Source organism: Dama dama, chromosome 13 (genome assembly GCF_033118175.1).
Source record: "Dama dama isolate Ldn47 chromosome 13, ASM3311817v1, whole genome shotgun sequence".
NCBI lineage: Eukaryota > Metazoa > Chordata > Mammalia > Artiodactyla > Cervidae > Dama > Dama dama.
The window spans coordinates 31520469-31536908 of NC_083693.1; the positions used below are offsets into that span (position 1 = coordinate 31520469).

At 45.0% G+C, this 16440-nt stretch overlaps 1 protein-coding gene across 4 annotated transcripts in view; it reads right to left on the reverse strand.

Annotated features, from left to right (window-relative positions):
* HOMER2 (homer scaffold protein 2) overlaps nt 1-16440 on the reverse strand; it is a 131928-nt gene that overhangs the window by 1419 nt on the left and 114069 nt on the right. For all 4 annotated transcript variants that reach the window (XM_061158822.1, XM_061158820.1, XM_061158818.1 and 1 more), the window contains exons 4-8: nt 13404-13496; nt 8540-8646; nt 4413-4569; nt 2173-2283; nt 925-1005 (exon numbers count right to left, since the gene is read on the reverse strand). In XM_061158822.1, the coding sequence (XP_061014805.1) occupies nt 925-1005; nt 2173-2283; nt 4413-4569; nt 8540-8646; nt 13404-13496 (549 nt within the window). The remainder of the gene's footprint in view (nt 1-924; nt 1006-2172; nt 2284-4412; nt 4570-8539; nt 8647-13403; nt 13497-16440) is intronic.

The following is a 16440-nucleotide window of genomic DNA, read 5'->3' on the forward strand; positions in this document are numbered from 1 at the left end:
AACTCGGAGTTCTGCCCAAAGCAGCCCGGTGCCAAGCGATGCTTTTATAAAGTGCCTGGCAGAGGAAATCTGACATCCCAGCCCATGGGGTTTTCAGCCCCAGGCCCAGGGTTGTCAGCAGGGCCCCCTTTGGGGTCCATTCTGGGGGAGAAACAGCATGCATGGGAGAGTGACTTGTCTCCACTGAGAAGGCGAGGCCTCCTTGGCCCCAGGCCAGCTGCTGGCTGTCCGTGAGGGAGGACTGGCCGTGCCAGACGCAGGGATGGTGGGTCTGTGCACCGTCTGTCCTGTGGTGTTGCTATGGAGACTTTCAAGCTTCCAATGGCGGGACTGCTGTGAGTCCTTACGTGAGCATTCTTCATAGCAAACAAGAGCTTCCATCTTGTGGGGATAAAATGAGGCCTTCTAAATATCAGTTACTAATACTGAGGCTGTGTACCTGAACAAAGTGCTCTAGAAGTGAGGAGACCCTCGGAGGTGAGAGAGGACCTGAAAACACTCCTTCTGTGGATCAGAAATTGAGGCCAGGAAGGGGCGTGCCTGCCCAAGGTTATATCCAAGGTCACTGGCTGGGGCAGTGGAACAGTCCCTGGTCTGAGGCTCTCCCTTAGCCCTCCCTCTGTCCCCTGCTCCCTCCTGGCCCTTCTGTGGGTCTGCAGGGACTTCTGCCTGCAGGAAACAGCCACCTGCACTACAGTTTCGCACACGAAACCTTTGTGTAAGTGGAAAAACAAAAGGCAGACCGGCTGAGTCTTCCCCTGGGGGCAGAGCAGGCATCCAGCAAGCAGTTACGCTGGCTGTTTAGGAATCCAAAGTCACTCTTCTTCACCAAGCGAGGCGAGAATGGGAGTGGCCTCAGAGAAACAGGTAACATGACGGATGCCTTCGCACCCGAGTCAAAGTGCATGTGCTCCCTGCTCTTACCTCTAACTTCTCAGAGACGTATTCACACTCTGACATGAGCTGAGGTATGATTTCACTTTGTTTTCGGAGGTCTGTCAACTCCTACAGGAGACAGAAGTTTGAAGAAGAATGTGAGAGCATGTCAGATAAAATGTATTCTTGAAAATCCCTAAATGTGTACGTACAGTCATGGAAGTGGCTTTTGGAACCTGTGCTGTCCGTGTAAATAATGGTGATGATGTTATACCTAAAACACATCAGGTAATTCTAAAGGCTGAGTATGTCCCGTGAATTAAAGCATGAAGCCTGCATGCCACCATGAAAAGAGAAGTATGATTCCTGTTTTTTAGGGAAACTGAGGCTGAGAGAGGACTGGTAACTTGCCCACAGTCTCCAGCCTCTGTGGACAGTGAGTCCTCTCCATACGAACCTTCGAGCTACAAACTTACAAAGATGAGAACGTGCATTCACATGTCCAGTTGCACAAATTAGTTCACATGCCTGGTGTAAACTGTCACATGCAAGCATCCTCTACGCATGGTTGAGCCTTTGTGTACTTTACTACACAGGACTGCGCGGAGGACAGCAGTACAGTATCTTTATTTCAAGCCCAGGATGTCCAGAAGCAAGTGTAAAAGCAGTGGTGAGGTAGCTGACACTACTGTACTTTTCAAGGTACTAAACTGCAAGATTAAAGATGTTTTATTTTTTGGGTTTGCCTCTTATGTATTATTTGTGTGACAAGTATGATAAACCTATTACAGCACAGTACTACGTAGCCAATTGTGTTAGTTGGGTACCAAGGCTAACTTTGATGGACTTAGGAACAAACTGGATTTTTGAACAGGCTCTCGGAATGGGACTCGTTCGGACAGGAGGGAGTCACTGTACTTAGCTGTCCTGTCCCCAAGGAGATAAATGACGGTGTGACTGGGGGTTCTTGCTGTGTTAATTTGACAGCAGAACTCAACTTCTGATGAGGGACCATCTATGAAAGTTTTCAAGAGCGTTTGAAAATGTCCAACTCCTCTGGGATCTGAGAGCCTGACTATATGTAATAGACACAAGGAGGGTACTGCACAGGGTAATGGTCAGGCCTTTGCTCTGGGCTCTTTGTGCCTTGGTGTGGCTCCTGGCTGTCTCTGTGCTGCTGTCCGGGCAGCTGCCAGGGCTGGTCACACGTCCCATGGCCACGTGCCGTGTCCCTGGGTGACCACCCGCCGAGGCCCAGGGGACATGAGCAGCACGGCTCAGAGCTCTGCCACTCACCGTCTCCTTTTCTCGGAGTTCTGATTCTAGCTCCTCAATCCTTCTCTTCAACTGGGTATTCTTCTCCTTCTCTCTGTTGATCTCGCTGCACTGCTCTTCCAGCTCGTCAATCTTTAATAATAAATATCACATGTTAAAGCAGGGGTGCCAGTTTACTTTGGGCTTCTCTGGTGGCTCAGACGGTAGAGAATCCGCCTGCAATGCAGGAGACCTGGGTTTGATCTCTGGGTTGGGAAGATCCTCCAGAGAAGGGAATGGCTACCAACTCCAGTAATCTTGCCTGGAGAATTCCAAGGACAGAGAAGCCTGGCAGGCTGCAGTCCATGGGGTTAACTTTAATCATTAAACAAGAGATTGCCACAGCTCTTTTAAAATAAACCCTAAATTAACCCACTTACAAATGTTTCCTTGTGGCTACAAATGAACTCTATGGGGCTGCCCCAGGCTGTTTGCTCATACTGGCACAGGGCGCCTCACTTAATACCAGTGAAGCCATGGAAGTCACACAACCTGGCTTCAGGATGCTCCAGGATTCTGGTTTTCTCTTGTAGCCACAGGACAGTAGTTCTAGATTTGCTTTTAAGGATCTATCACAAGTAGGGGCCAGATGTCCCATGAATCTGTCTGCTTCTCCTCAGAATGATGTTCACATTATTTTAATCGTGCCCTGAATGATTCTGTTGCATCTCCAGAGCTGAAGCCAGCAGGGTAGAGAATTGAGCAGCTCTGTGGGACTCAATGACATTTCCAACACTTTTAAATCAAGATGACCTTTCCCCACTGATGCATGCAGAAGGGTCCTGGCCTGTGGGCCTCTTCCTGGACAGAGGACAGTTGCTGGCTGACCTGGCACATCCTCAGAGTGCCTCTTTCTCTCCTTCTCCAGCTTGACCCCCTGGAAGGGATGTACAGGCCTGACAACCTTGGCATTGCTGTCTGATGCTGGGCAATTCCCAGAGGCCAGAGTGGACGGCAGGAGTGGAACCAAGTAACACAAAAGAGCCAGGTCAATGACGTCCCTGCTAGTGTACGGTGGCAGTCCTCGGGGTGAAGGGCACTGGGTGGTCACCTTGAGGACCATTCTCAGAGATGACTGCAGCAACCCTCAGGATCTGCACCCCCAGCCTTGGGGGCTGTCGGAGGTCCCCCAACATCCACATCCCACCCTGGAAGTCAAGTTCCCAGGGCTTCCCATGCAGCGAGCAAGTTACATAGCAGGCACTTCCTCCACATACCATCCCCCCCACCCCCCAACATGGCCCTTTGGTTCTTACACTCAGATGTGAAGCAAGAAAACTCAGCTCTTGGCTTGGGAAAAGAGGGCGATCGATCCCTCTGGCAGGCAGATGAGCCCAGCCCAGGAGGGAAGGTGCAGAGTCAGCACTTGGCTTGCGCCCCTCACCGTCAGCACTTCGTGAAAAAAGGACATGAGGCAGTTTCACGTGCCATCTGTACTAAGTGAGACATGGAAGGCAAGCAGTCTCCAGGGGATCCGCCCAGAACAGTGTGGGGGGTTACAAACGGGGGTGAGGGGGGCCAGCCCCCATCTCAATGTGGTGCAGACCCTGAAATCTGCAAAGCAGACCATGGTCACCAACTGTGGGGAAAGTGTTGACTAGCAAAACAGCATGGCAACCCCGGGACCTCAACTGGGGGCCCCCAAACCTCCACATCAATTCAGCCCAACATCAGAGTGTGAGGGACTGATTACAGAGAAGGGCACGGGTAAATCCTGAAAAAAAGTCAAGATGCTCGGATGTCAAGGTAGGAGGGTGGAGGGCACATGAGGGCAGTGGGCACCCCGTCCCCATCTCACACTTCCTGTTCTCGCTTCCTAATTCATGTTTTCAGAAACAGTGGTCTGCACAGAGCAGGGTTTCTGAGCAATCACACCTCACCATTTCCCCAGTCTGTTTTCTTCTCTCACCCTCTGGAAGGTCACTGAACCAACAGAAAATACCAAAAGGAGGCTGCCCACGAAAGGCCAACCTGCAGTGCACATGGGAGAGTGCTCTTTGAGAGACAAAGCTGCTGTCTCCCATTGATTCCTCTTCCCTTTGGCAAACTATGAGACTTGGTTCAATAGAAGGATTAAGTGACTTCTGTGCGTGGCTACACTCCCCTTATGAAAGCAGGTGGGAGGTGGAGGGATGGGGGGAAGGAGTGGAAGGAAGGTTCCGGCTGCCCCGTCCCATGCCGGCCTCCCACTCCCTGTGGGTTGGGGTCTCAGCTGAGCCCACCTTGTTCCGGAGCCGGTCGTTCTCGTCTCGGCACAGTGAGAACTGGCGCTTCCACTGCTCCACGCTGGCCGCTGACTCCTGCAGCGCCGAGGTCAGCCGCGCGTTGCTTTCTCTCAGGGTCTGCAGCTCAATCTCCCACTTCTTCACGTTGGCGGCACTGTGGGGCAGGGGCCAGGCGGTGACCAGGGTGCTGGGTGCCATCCACTCAACTGCCAGCCACCCCCTCAGCCCAGCCCTCAAGGCCACATCCTCTCCCTCCGTGGCCTGGCCACAAGGACCACGGGTCCTGCAGGCCTGGCGCTTCTCTTTAGTGGGAACATATCTGCCCCACTAAAGGGGCACTAATTTGCCCTGCTGGGTGATTTTTCTCAAGGCATCACTTCAGAAAGGACAGAATTCTCAGAGAAGGAAGAGATGAAACTAAGAATGAACTGACCCATAAAAAAGAACGAAATAATGCCACTGGCTGCAATATGGATGCAACTAGAGATTCTCATGCTAAGTGAAGTAAGTCAGAAAAAGAAAGACAAATATCATATGACATCACTTATATATGGAATCTAAACTATGACACAAATGAACCTATCTCCAAAACAGAAACAGACTCACAGATGTAGATAGCAGACTTGTGATTGCCAGGGGCGGAGGGGGCTGGGGGAGAGATGAACGGAGAGTGTGGGGTTAGTAAGATGCAAACTATTACATACAGAATGGATAGACAACAAGGTCCACCTATATAGCACAGGGAACTCTGGAGAGAAGGGAACCCTTGAACTATATTCAACATCCTGGGATAAACCACAATAGAAAAGAATATTAAAAAGAACTATATACATACATGTATAACTGAGTCACTTTGTTATATGGCAGAAATTAACACAACATTGTAAATCAACTCTAGTTCAATTAAAAAAAAACTATGAATGAAGCCACACACTGTGGTAGAGACCCCCCTGCCTGCTTCCTACTGACTCCTGGCCACAGGAGGGGTCCCTCTTGCCCCATGTCTAGCTCCTTCCCGAAATGAGTCTCAGGGATAAAGGTTCTGAAGTGCTGGGGTGGAGCCCAGGCCCCCTGAGACTCTCATGAAAGCTGTGGATCTTTCCAACAAGCTCCTGACGCCCCACTCTCTGGAGCCCAATGACCCCAGGTTTAAACAGACAGCCTGGATCCAGCTGAGGACTAGAGGACAGAGCAGACAGGGCTGGGAATCCCCTGTGGGGTTCCAACCACAGTGTGTGTGAGGGAGTCCTGGCCAACCCCATGTCACCTCAGGTCTGAGGGATGCCTCCATGTTACCACCAAACCACATGATAATCTCTGATCCTCTGTGATGAGGGAAGTTTTCAAAAACAAACTGCAGTTAGGTTCCCCTCAAGCTGCTGTTCCCATTCAACACTTCCCTTTGTTTCCTTGCTCTGGAGCCCAATGTTCACTGCCAGGACATGGAAGTGACCTAAATGTCTACCAATGGAGGGATGGATAAAAACGACATGATACATAGATGCAATGGAATACTACTCAGTCATAAAAAGGAGCAAAATAGTGCCATTTGCAGGAATGTGGAGGGACCTAGAGTCTGTCACACAGAGTGAAATAAGTCAGAAAGAGGAAAAACAAGTATCTCATAATATCACTTATTCATGGAATCTAGAAAGATGGTAGAGGTGAACTTATTTGCAGAGTAGAAACAAAGTCACCGATGCAGAGAGCAAACATATGGACACCAAGTGAGGAGGTTGGGAGCGGGATGGGGAGATTGGGACATATACACACTACTATGTATAAAACAGATAACTAATGAGAACCTTCTGTATAGCTACTGTGACCTAAATGGGAAGGAAATCTAAAAAGGAAGGGTAGAACTGATTCACTTTGCTGTACAGTAGAAATTACCACAACATTGTAAAGCAATTATGTGCTTAGTCGCTCAGCTGTGTCTTACCCTTTGTAACCCTATGGACTGTAACCCACCAGGCTCCTCTGTCTATGGGAGTTCTCCAGGCAAGAATACTGGAGTGGGTTGCCATGCCCTCCTCCAGGTGATCTTCTCGAATATGCCAATAAAAATCAATTTTTAAAAAACCCAATGCATCAGACTTACCCACTAAGAAAAAAAAAGTTCCTGGATTCTAATCTATACTGCTTGGCTAAGGAAAGTTCTCTATCTAAAGTCTTCTTTAAAAAAATTTTTTTAAGTAAATACAACTGTATTTTAATAATCTGCATTATCTTTCATGCACCTCAAGGTCCTAGGAATGTGACTGGAAAATACGTACTTTTGGTTTCAAACACCACAGACTGAAAACACAGCAGATACTATCATGTGATTAATTTCAGAGTTGACGAGTGAGAATTTGACCTGACTTAGGGAAATGACTTCACACTCATTCCTGTAATTCACTTGTCCATTAAACTGGAATTTTAAAAAAAAATTTATTTTTAGGGGTGAAACGTTTTCAACCAGGCAGTCCACTGTGACTTAAACAACCAAAAACAGTCCTCATGATTGCCTGATGGTTAAGAGAGACTGGGCACAGTTTTGTCCTCTGAAGCACCTGATAAAACCCACAGTCCAAAGCAGGTGCTGGATCTTTGGATCTCACATTCCTTCTGAAATTCCTAGGTCAGATCATGGGAACTGAGTTCCAAGCACCGGTCAGGCCGCTGGGTGGCAGAAGCGGGTGCTAATCCATCGGCTCCAGCTGTGGAGCATGACTGGCTGCCCCGGGAGGATTCCTGAAGGTTCCTGCCTTCAGTATAGACAGGCACTGTGGGACGGCGGAGAATCTACCAGCCGTGTGACCTTGGGAAAGGACTGTCTGTACCACTTGGGCCTCGGTTTCCTTATCTGTGTAGAACGGAGGGATTAATATGACAGAGCTCGTACACAGGGCAGCTCTGAAGAACGCAGCCACAGAGGGGCTGGGCGAGCTGGCAGAGTTCCCTGCCAAGTGAACAGAATGACTCCAAAGACAGTGACCCTGAGGGTGCTCATGGAGCCAGCCCACACGATGAGGTCCAGCCTGGCTTTGGGAAATGGGCCACATTCTCGAGATACAAAAACACAAGCATGGCTACTGTAGTCATTAAAAATTAAAATCTTGCTGATATCATTATGGGGACTGCATTAACTTTATATTTAATTTAAGGGAAATTGATACTTTTTTAAAATATTAAGGCTTCCTACTCCTTTCCAACAGACTTTTTTTTTCTATTTGTCAAATTATTCATGTATGGTCCTCAAAATTATTTGAGTTTTCTTCACAAAGATCCTGTACATTTTATAAGTTTATTCCTATGTATTTTATGGTTCATATTATACTTAATAATTCATACTATAAAGGAAGGGCTTCCCAGGTAGCTCTAGTGGTAAACAACCCCTCTGCCAATGCAGGAAACGTAAGAGATTTGGGTTTGATCCCTGGGTCAGGGAAGATCCCCTGGAGGAGGAAATGGCAACCCACCTCAGTATTTTTGCCAGGAGAACCCTAGAGACAGAGCAGCCTGGCGGACTACAGTCCATGACGTCACAGTGTTGGACACGACTGAAGAGACTTAGCATATAGGCATTATAAAGGAAATCTCTTCTTCAAATATATAGTCTATGTGATGTTTGCATATAGAAAAGTTACTGATTTTTGTGAGACTTTATATTATTTTAAAGATAGTCTCTTAAGGTTTCTATATGTTTCTCTTGGATGTTCAAGACAGTCTATCATATACAAATAAATGATAAATTTGGCTTCTCAAAAAACAAAACAAAGTGAAACATAAGCACAGGGACCCCCCTGGCAGTCCAGTGGTTAGAACTCCACACTTGCAATGCAGAGGCCCAGGTTCAATCCCTGCTTGGGGAACTAAGATCCCACATGCTATGCAGTACAGCTGAAGGAAAAAAAAAGCATAGGGTCACATTTCTCTTTCACACACACACACATACATGCTGATGTGGACAGGGAACAGCCACGAAGGCAGCTGGTCTTCCTCTGGCCGGCAGACAAGACCAGCTATTCTGAACAGAAGCCAGTCTCCTCCCCCAAGTTCCTGAAGCCCTGCCCAGTGGGAGAGGCTGCAGGGGAGTGCCGACTCTGGAGACGATAGCGCCTGGATTTGCACATGCTCACCTCTGGGTCAGAGCGATCTTCAGCTTGTCATTCTCGGACTTGAGGTGTGTGTCGGCAGGACCCGCACAAGAGGCCTTCTCATCGTCTGTCCCATTGACACTGGATGCCTGAGTGGAAGATGGGGTTACCTTCGCACCTTATCACTTGTCCTGACAGCAGCAGGAGCTGTGTGTTTATGAGTGTGGGAGACCCAACGTCTCCAACCAGAACGCACAACACAAAGACTAATAACAAGACTGGCCCTGGAAGAGTCCACATGGAGTCCAGAAAGTCTGTGTGTTTTATTCACAAGACAGCATCTAGGGCCGTTAGGCAGAAACTTTTTATTTTTTTTAATTTTTTTTTTAGGCAGAAACTTTTTAAATCAAACTTTACAGATAAACCTACAAGTCAGGATACCTGGTCTCCTTAAATAACACAGGATAGAAGCCACAGATTAAAAAGGCAGTGGGGGTGGGGGTGGTTATAATAAGAAACAGTGACTGAGTTTGGAGAAGGAATGGCAACCCACTCCAGTATTCTTGCCTGGGAAATCCCATGGACAGAGAAGCCTGGCGGTCTATGTTCATGGGGTCACAAAGGAGTCGGACACTACTTAGCGACCAAATGACAAGAAGAAGCTGAGATAACTTTTTATCCTAAGGCTACAGAAAGATCATTAAAAAAAAAAAACTACCAGGAATCAGATATGGGTGTCTGCTGTCTCCATTACTATTAGCATTGTTATGAATATTCTGTAATGCTTTCTGTAATAAGACATACCACATGGAGGTCAATCTCATCTGGTCTCGGATAAGGTCTTAGAAAGACCTTATTTAGTCTCCCAAGAAGCATAAAGGCAAAGGGAGGAATCATGAAGGGAATGAATTTCTGGCTAAATTTCTGCATCACAAAAAAATGCCAAAAACTATATCAGAATGTAAACAACAATGTGGGGGAAATATTTGAAGTGGATATGAAAAACAAAATGCCAATACTTATATTTAAAATAAACTCTTAGAGTTCTCAGCTCTTAGAGCTACACTCTGAAATATTTTTGGATGAAATTGTGTCTGGGATTGGCTTTAAAACAAAGGTGGAGGGAGAGGATGGGTGTAGATGAAATGTGAAGTGAAGTGAAAGTTGCTCAGTCATGTCCAACTCTTTGTGACCCCATGGACTATACAGTCCATGGAATTCTCCAGGCCATAATACTGGAATGGGTAGCCTTTCCCTTCTCCAGGGGATCTTCCTAACCCAGGGATCAAACCCGGGTCTCTTGCACTGCAGGTGGATTATTTACCAGCTGAGCCACAATGATTGGTCATAAATTCCTAATTGTTAAAACTGACCTATGGGCCCATGGGGTTCAGTTACATAATTTTGCCTAGTATTGTATAGGTTCAAAACTATCCATGCTAAAAAATAAAGTTCTTGGAAATGAACATAAAAAAGGGAAATGATATGCAATTGACATTATACAGACTCAATAAACAAAAAAATTTAATCTTACTAGTAAAGAAATGCAAAATGAAAAAAAAAACAATAAAATATATTTTTCTTCTGTCAAATCAACAAAGCTCTGTGGGTGAGGGTGTGGGAGGAAAAACTGCTCTCACTCACTCCTGGTGGGAGTCAGAATTGTACATTTCTGCAGGGATGTTTGCAGTATGTGTCAAAAGCTCACAAAACCTCCTACCCTTAGTTCAATAGTTCCATTTCAAGAATTTATCCTGCAGTATATGTATAACTGAATCACTTCATTGTAGACCTGAAACTAACACAGCATTGTTGTCAACTATACTGACGCTGAAGCTGAAGCTCCAATACTCTGGCCACCTGATGCAAAGAGCCAACTCACTGGAAAAGACCCTGGCACTGGGAAAGACTGAAGGTGGGAGAAGGGGACAACAGAGGATGAGGTGGTTGGATGGCTTCACTGATGTGATGGACCTGAGTTTGAATGGGCTCCGGGAGTTGGTGATGGACAGGGAAGTCTGGTGTGCTGTAGTCCATGGGGTGGCAAAGAGTCAGAGACAACTGAGGGACGGAACTGAACTGAACTGAACTGACATTCCAATATAAAATGAAAAGTTAAAAAAAATTTATCCTGCAGAAACCATCAAATGCACAAAAAGTACCCAAGAATGGCTTATCACAGTGTTATTTATATTAATGAAAAATTAGAAATAACATAGATGTCCCAAATTACAGGAGTTTGGTGGAATAAGTTCTGATATAAGCAAACACTGGAATACAATCTAGACATTAAAATAGTTTTGAAAAGTGATATTTGAAAACACAAGGAAATGATTATAACAAACATAAGTTTAAAACAAAGATGAAAAAGAATAATACAAAAATATACTGGAAAACTAAATTAGTAAGCAACAGTTTAAAACATTAACAAAATGTCTTTGGTAAGAATATAGGTAATTTTTATTCCCTCCTTTATAGTATGGCATATTTTAAATTTCTGCAATAAATATGTATTGCTTTTACATTCAGAAAAAACACATTAAAAGTTTTTGTAGTTAGGTTGTTTAAAATCTTCAAGTATTTAGAAAACTTGGCCAAAGTGCTCATTCTCTAAGAAATTCAAAAAACCAAGCAACTGTGTGATTTATAATAAAAAGAAAAATGGACAATGATCTCCATATCTGGGAAAACATCAGCAAGGGTAAGTAAAAACTAAAGCTTAGAAAAGCCATTTATATCTAATTAATATATATCTATATAATAACATCTTCTCTGTACACTTGACTTTTTTAGGTTTAAAATACTTTAGGGATGAAAATAAACATTAAAGCAAAAACCTTATATAAAGAAATTCAGATATGAAAGGTATCACTATAACATGACATTTAGAAAAAGATGGTATATTAGAAACTGTGTACCATAAGTTATCGCTTATATGTAGAATCTAAGGTAATAGTGCAAATGAACCTATTTGCACAACAGAAGTTGAGTCACAGAGGTGGAAAACACACTTGTGGTTACCAGGGGGAAAAGGGGTGGGTGGGGGTATAAATTAGGAGATTGGGACTGACATATAGACACTAGTATATATAGAATAAATAGCTAGTAAGAACATAATGCAGGAGACCCCAGTTCGATTCCTGGGTCAGTAAGATCCCCTGGCGAAGGGATAGGTTACCCACTCCAGTATTCTTGGGCTGCCCTTGTGGCTCAGCTGGTAAAGAATCCGCCTGCAGTATGGGAGATCTGGGTTCAATCCCTGGGTTTGAAAGATCCCCTGCAGAAGGGAAAGGCTACCTACTCCAGTATTCTGGCCTGGAGAATTCCATGGATTGTATAGTCCATGAGGTCGCAATGAGTCAGACATGATTAAGCGACTTTCACAAGAACCTACTGAATAGCACAGGGAATTCTATTCAGTTCTCTGTAAAGAATCTAACTGTGTGTGTGTGTGTGTGTGTATGTATACACAACTAAATCACTTTGCTATACAGCAGAAAGTAACACAACATTGTAAATCAATTATATTCCAATAAAAAATTAATTAAAAGATAGATTTTCCTCTATCTAATGAAATAAAATTTAGCATTCTAAAAAAAAAAAAGAAACTCCTCAGACTATGGACCACTTCAAGTGCCCAATTTTAGAGTGCCTCAGATATTACTCAGTACAGACATTAGTATGCTAAATCAACAGTATCATTTAGATGATATTACAGATTATTTATAAAGATTCAGGAAAGTTCCTGTCCACTGGGAGTCTAACACACATTCATTTCCATAAATCCACAGGGACATCTTTTATATGATCCAGGTTTGGCTATGGCTGATGACCAAGCCTAGGGTGTTGATCTTGACCACTCAGGAGGCCTGTGCCTCCAGGTTCTCTTCCAGGAGGCAGGTTCTCATCTCTGCCCCAGAATCCATCTATGGCCATCCCGGCATGGCCATTCTCCATCCCACAGCCTCCTCGCCAGTCTTCCTGCCCTCGGCTGCTCCCTGACTTCCTCACCACCCACATGCAACCATCGTGTCAATTCCTGATCAGTGGCCATAAAACACCTCAAGTGTCTTATCACTATCCAATAGTACAAAATTAGGTAAGAAGGGATCCACTAATGAAGAAGTCTGGGTCCTTTACGGTCCCTCCAAGTGCATCCCTGGTCCTCCCAAGGCACTCTTCTCCCCCAGGCCGGTAGACTCCTGGCTTTCACTTACATCATGTTTATTCCTAACCCCAGATGCTTGCTCCTCATGTCTCTCTTGCCCTGTCTCTCTACACATAACTCTGTCTCAAGGTCAAGGCTTCTGCCTAATACTGCATACCCCACCCTAGACATCAGGAAGGCAGATAGTTTTATTTCAGGTTAAGATAGGTCCCTCTTAGTCAGTGATCACACTTGTCAGTAGACAGATGACTCAGTTCCTGGCAAAGCCACATTTTCGTTGACTAAACTAGAGCTGTTGAAATACCACCTCCCACCCGACTTTGTTATAATAGGGAAACAGACGGGGAGTCTCTGGCATTGACCAAGTTTTCTCTGTCACGGGCACAGGTAGCTGCATTGGTCCATGAGCATGCTTCATGGAGACCTCCCTTCCCAACACAGAAAGAAAACACGTCCTCTTGGCATTGGTATTTAAACAGTGACCAGAGAGAATTCCAGATGAGGGACATGTATTAACTCTTATCTCATCAAATGTTTTCCATCCAAAATGTATCACCACATCTTGAAAAATTCAAGTCTCATAAAAACATTTCACATCTTTCTCACTGTGAACAGGCTAATAGTTGAAAAGCCTTCAAAATGCCCTACGTGAAAATTTGCTCTTTCCTGTCAAAAGTGACAAGGAACAAAGTCCCAATCACTGATCACACTCATTTATTTTACGGGCAAATTACTTACTTGGGAATGATTGCTCGAAGTCTCAATTTTCTCCTGGGATTTGTCTCTGGCTAGTCTGGCAGCTTCTTTCACTTCCTGGAATTTCTCTGCAAACTGAACATCAAGAAGAATTATTAGAGGTATCCTTAACCTTATACATGGCTGATATTCAGAACCCACCTTTATTATTTTGCATTCATTTGAAGTCAATAAATTGTGTATAAATCCAGGAGAGAGATTTTATTTGAGATTTAAAAGAAGTGAATATAAGAAATGCTTTTTCCTGAACAACAACAACAAAAAACAACAAAAAAGCCACAGTCAGATCTAAATGAGTTTTTAAGATACTGAAGCAAGATTTGATGGTGAAATATTAAAAACACACACCTCTGGTTAAGAGTACCTAGTACAAATGCAACAAAAGAAATTTAGCTATAGCACAAAAGGAATTCCCCCCAAAACTTCATAATCTCTCGTGAAAGATACAAGAACTCATCCAAGTCAATGGCATGAATAACAAAAACATCCAAAAAGCTCGGGGGAAGGAACGGTCTAGATTTTAAAAGCCTAAGATGCAAAATGTAACATGTTAGCCTAGGACTAAGTCCTCTTTAAAAAAAAAAAGTTTATTTATTTGGCTGCGCCAGGTCTTAGCAGTAGCATGTGGGATCTAGGTCCCTCACCAGGGATTAAACTCAGGCCCCCTTCATTGGTAGCTCAGAGCCTTTAGCCACTGGGCCACCAGGGAAGTCTGAGTCCTCTTTTAAACAGACCAATTATAAGATTTCTGGGCAACAACAAGGGATATGTGAACATGGACTGGATAAGATGACACCAAGGATTTACTGTTTTATTAGTTTTGTTAGAAGTGCTGCTGATGTTGTGGTTATTGGAAGATGTCATTATTTAGAGATAATAATGAAGGATTTGGGCTTCCCAAGTGGCACAGTGGTAAAGAATCTGCCTGTCAATGTGGGAGATGTGGGTTCGATCCCTGGGTTGGGAAGATCCCTTGGAGAAGGAAACAGCAATCCACTCCAGTATTCTTGCCTGGGAAATCCCATGGACAGAGGGGCCTGGCAGGCTATAGTCCATGGGATCGTAAAGGGTTGGACACAACCAAGCGACTGAGCACACACATACACTCTGAAGTATTTAGGCATGAAATGTCTTTATGTCTGTAATTTAAAGTACTTCAACAACAAATAAAAACAGGTGAAAGTGAAAGTCACTCAGTCGTGTCTGACTCTTTGTGACTCCATGGACTATATAGTCCATGGAATTCTCTAGGCCAGAATATTTCTCTTCTCCAGGGGATGTTCCAAACCCAGGTATCCCACATTGCAGGCAGATTCTTTACCAGCTGAGCCACAAGGGGAACCCAAGAATACTTGAGTGGGTAGCCTATCCCTTCTCCAGGGGATCTTCCTGACACAGGAATTGAACTGGGGTCTCTTGCATTGCAGGCGGATGCTTTACCAGCTGAGCTACCAGTAAAGCCTGAAAACAGATGAAGAAATGTGGCAAAGTGTTCACTGTTAAATTTATGTAATGCATCTGTGGGTGTTCATTCTACTATGCTCTCTGCTTAAAGGAATGTTTTAATATTTTCTTAAAATTAAAAAATTATTAAAATCCCAGAGCAATCATATCAGTCAGTCACTGCTTTATTGTCACTGACAAAGCAACTGATTTTAATTAGCAAATACACTGAACAGAGAACTGCCTGTGATAGCTAATGCTGACGTCACACAGCAAGAGAGCCCAACGCGGTTGCTGAGTAGCAAGAAAAAGCCAGCCAGTTCCAATGCCACCGACAATGCTATGTCTTTCACCAAGAACTCGATTTCTGAGCATAGACTGCCCCCTGAGTGTCTCACAAGGTCAACAACAGCAGTCTGCTTTGGGAAACCCTGCCGGATGACAGCTGTTGGTAAACCAAGCACCTGGCGGAAGCAGAAAAGGTCAGCAGTGCAACGCTGGCTGGCGTTGCTCCTGCAGGCCTGTAAATAAAGCCACCGACACAGGGCTTCATTTAACCAACCCAGAGCTACCAGAGAAAAACCACATCACCTGTTGCTTAAAAGGTCTGAGGTCCAGAGGGGATGGACGAAGCATCCCCCTTTCTTTTAGGGGCCCCGTAAGTAAAAGTATCAAGTCATGAGTTCCTAGATGGCAGGGCCCATGCTTTTCCCCTTTGCACCTTCCCAAGAGACCAGGTGGAAAGCAGGTGTAAGTAAGTTTGTTAAGAGAATGAATGAGCTCTGGGTTTTAGATTTGCACATTTCCACCGTCTTGGGAAAAAAAACCCAAAACATGTCAAAGTATGGCCGAACCTAAGGACCTGGGGAGGTACCATGGTACTGGAGGTACCCACAGGCATGGGAATACTTCACCAGGCTCCCAAACCAAAGGCATTATTTTTTTTACAGACCCTTCTTGCACCTTTCAGGGTCTCTTTCTCTTGGGGTCTTATTTGAAGTTGCTTATACACTAGATTAGAAATGTCATCACCAGGGTCATGTTTACTCAGTCGACAAACATGGTCTGAGCAAAAGGACTTCAGCAAACAAATATGGGGCTGTGGCCTAAGCTGGGTGCTGGGGTATGAACACTGTAAGCATCAGAGAGAGCACCAGACTTGGGTAGCAGGAGAGAGTGACAAACAAATCAGTAAATAAAGCCCTGTCAGGTTTTGATAAAACAAGCGGCCTCTGGATGGAGCTTGGGGCCTCCATTCTGTCTCTTCCAGCCTGACCCTGACCATCGCGATGACCCTCAGCTCAACTCCTGGAGACTCAGTCCTCTCTCGGTCCCTTGACACCCATCATGCTGGCCCCTCCAGGTGTCCCACAGTTTTGCCTTGGGTGGGCATAACTATCACCCTCTTCCCCTAGACCCTCAGCAGGGCCACATTTACAAGGTAAGGAGTCTAATGGCTTCTTTTATTAAGTTTTATTTATTTTTTGGCCATGCCTTGCAGGATGCGGGATCTTGGTTCCCCAACCAGAGATTTAACCTATACCCCCTGCATTAGAAATACAGAATCTTAACCACT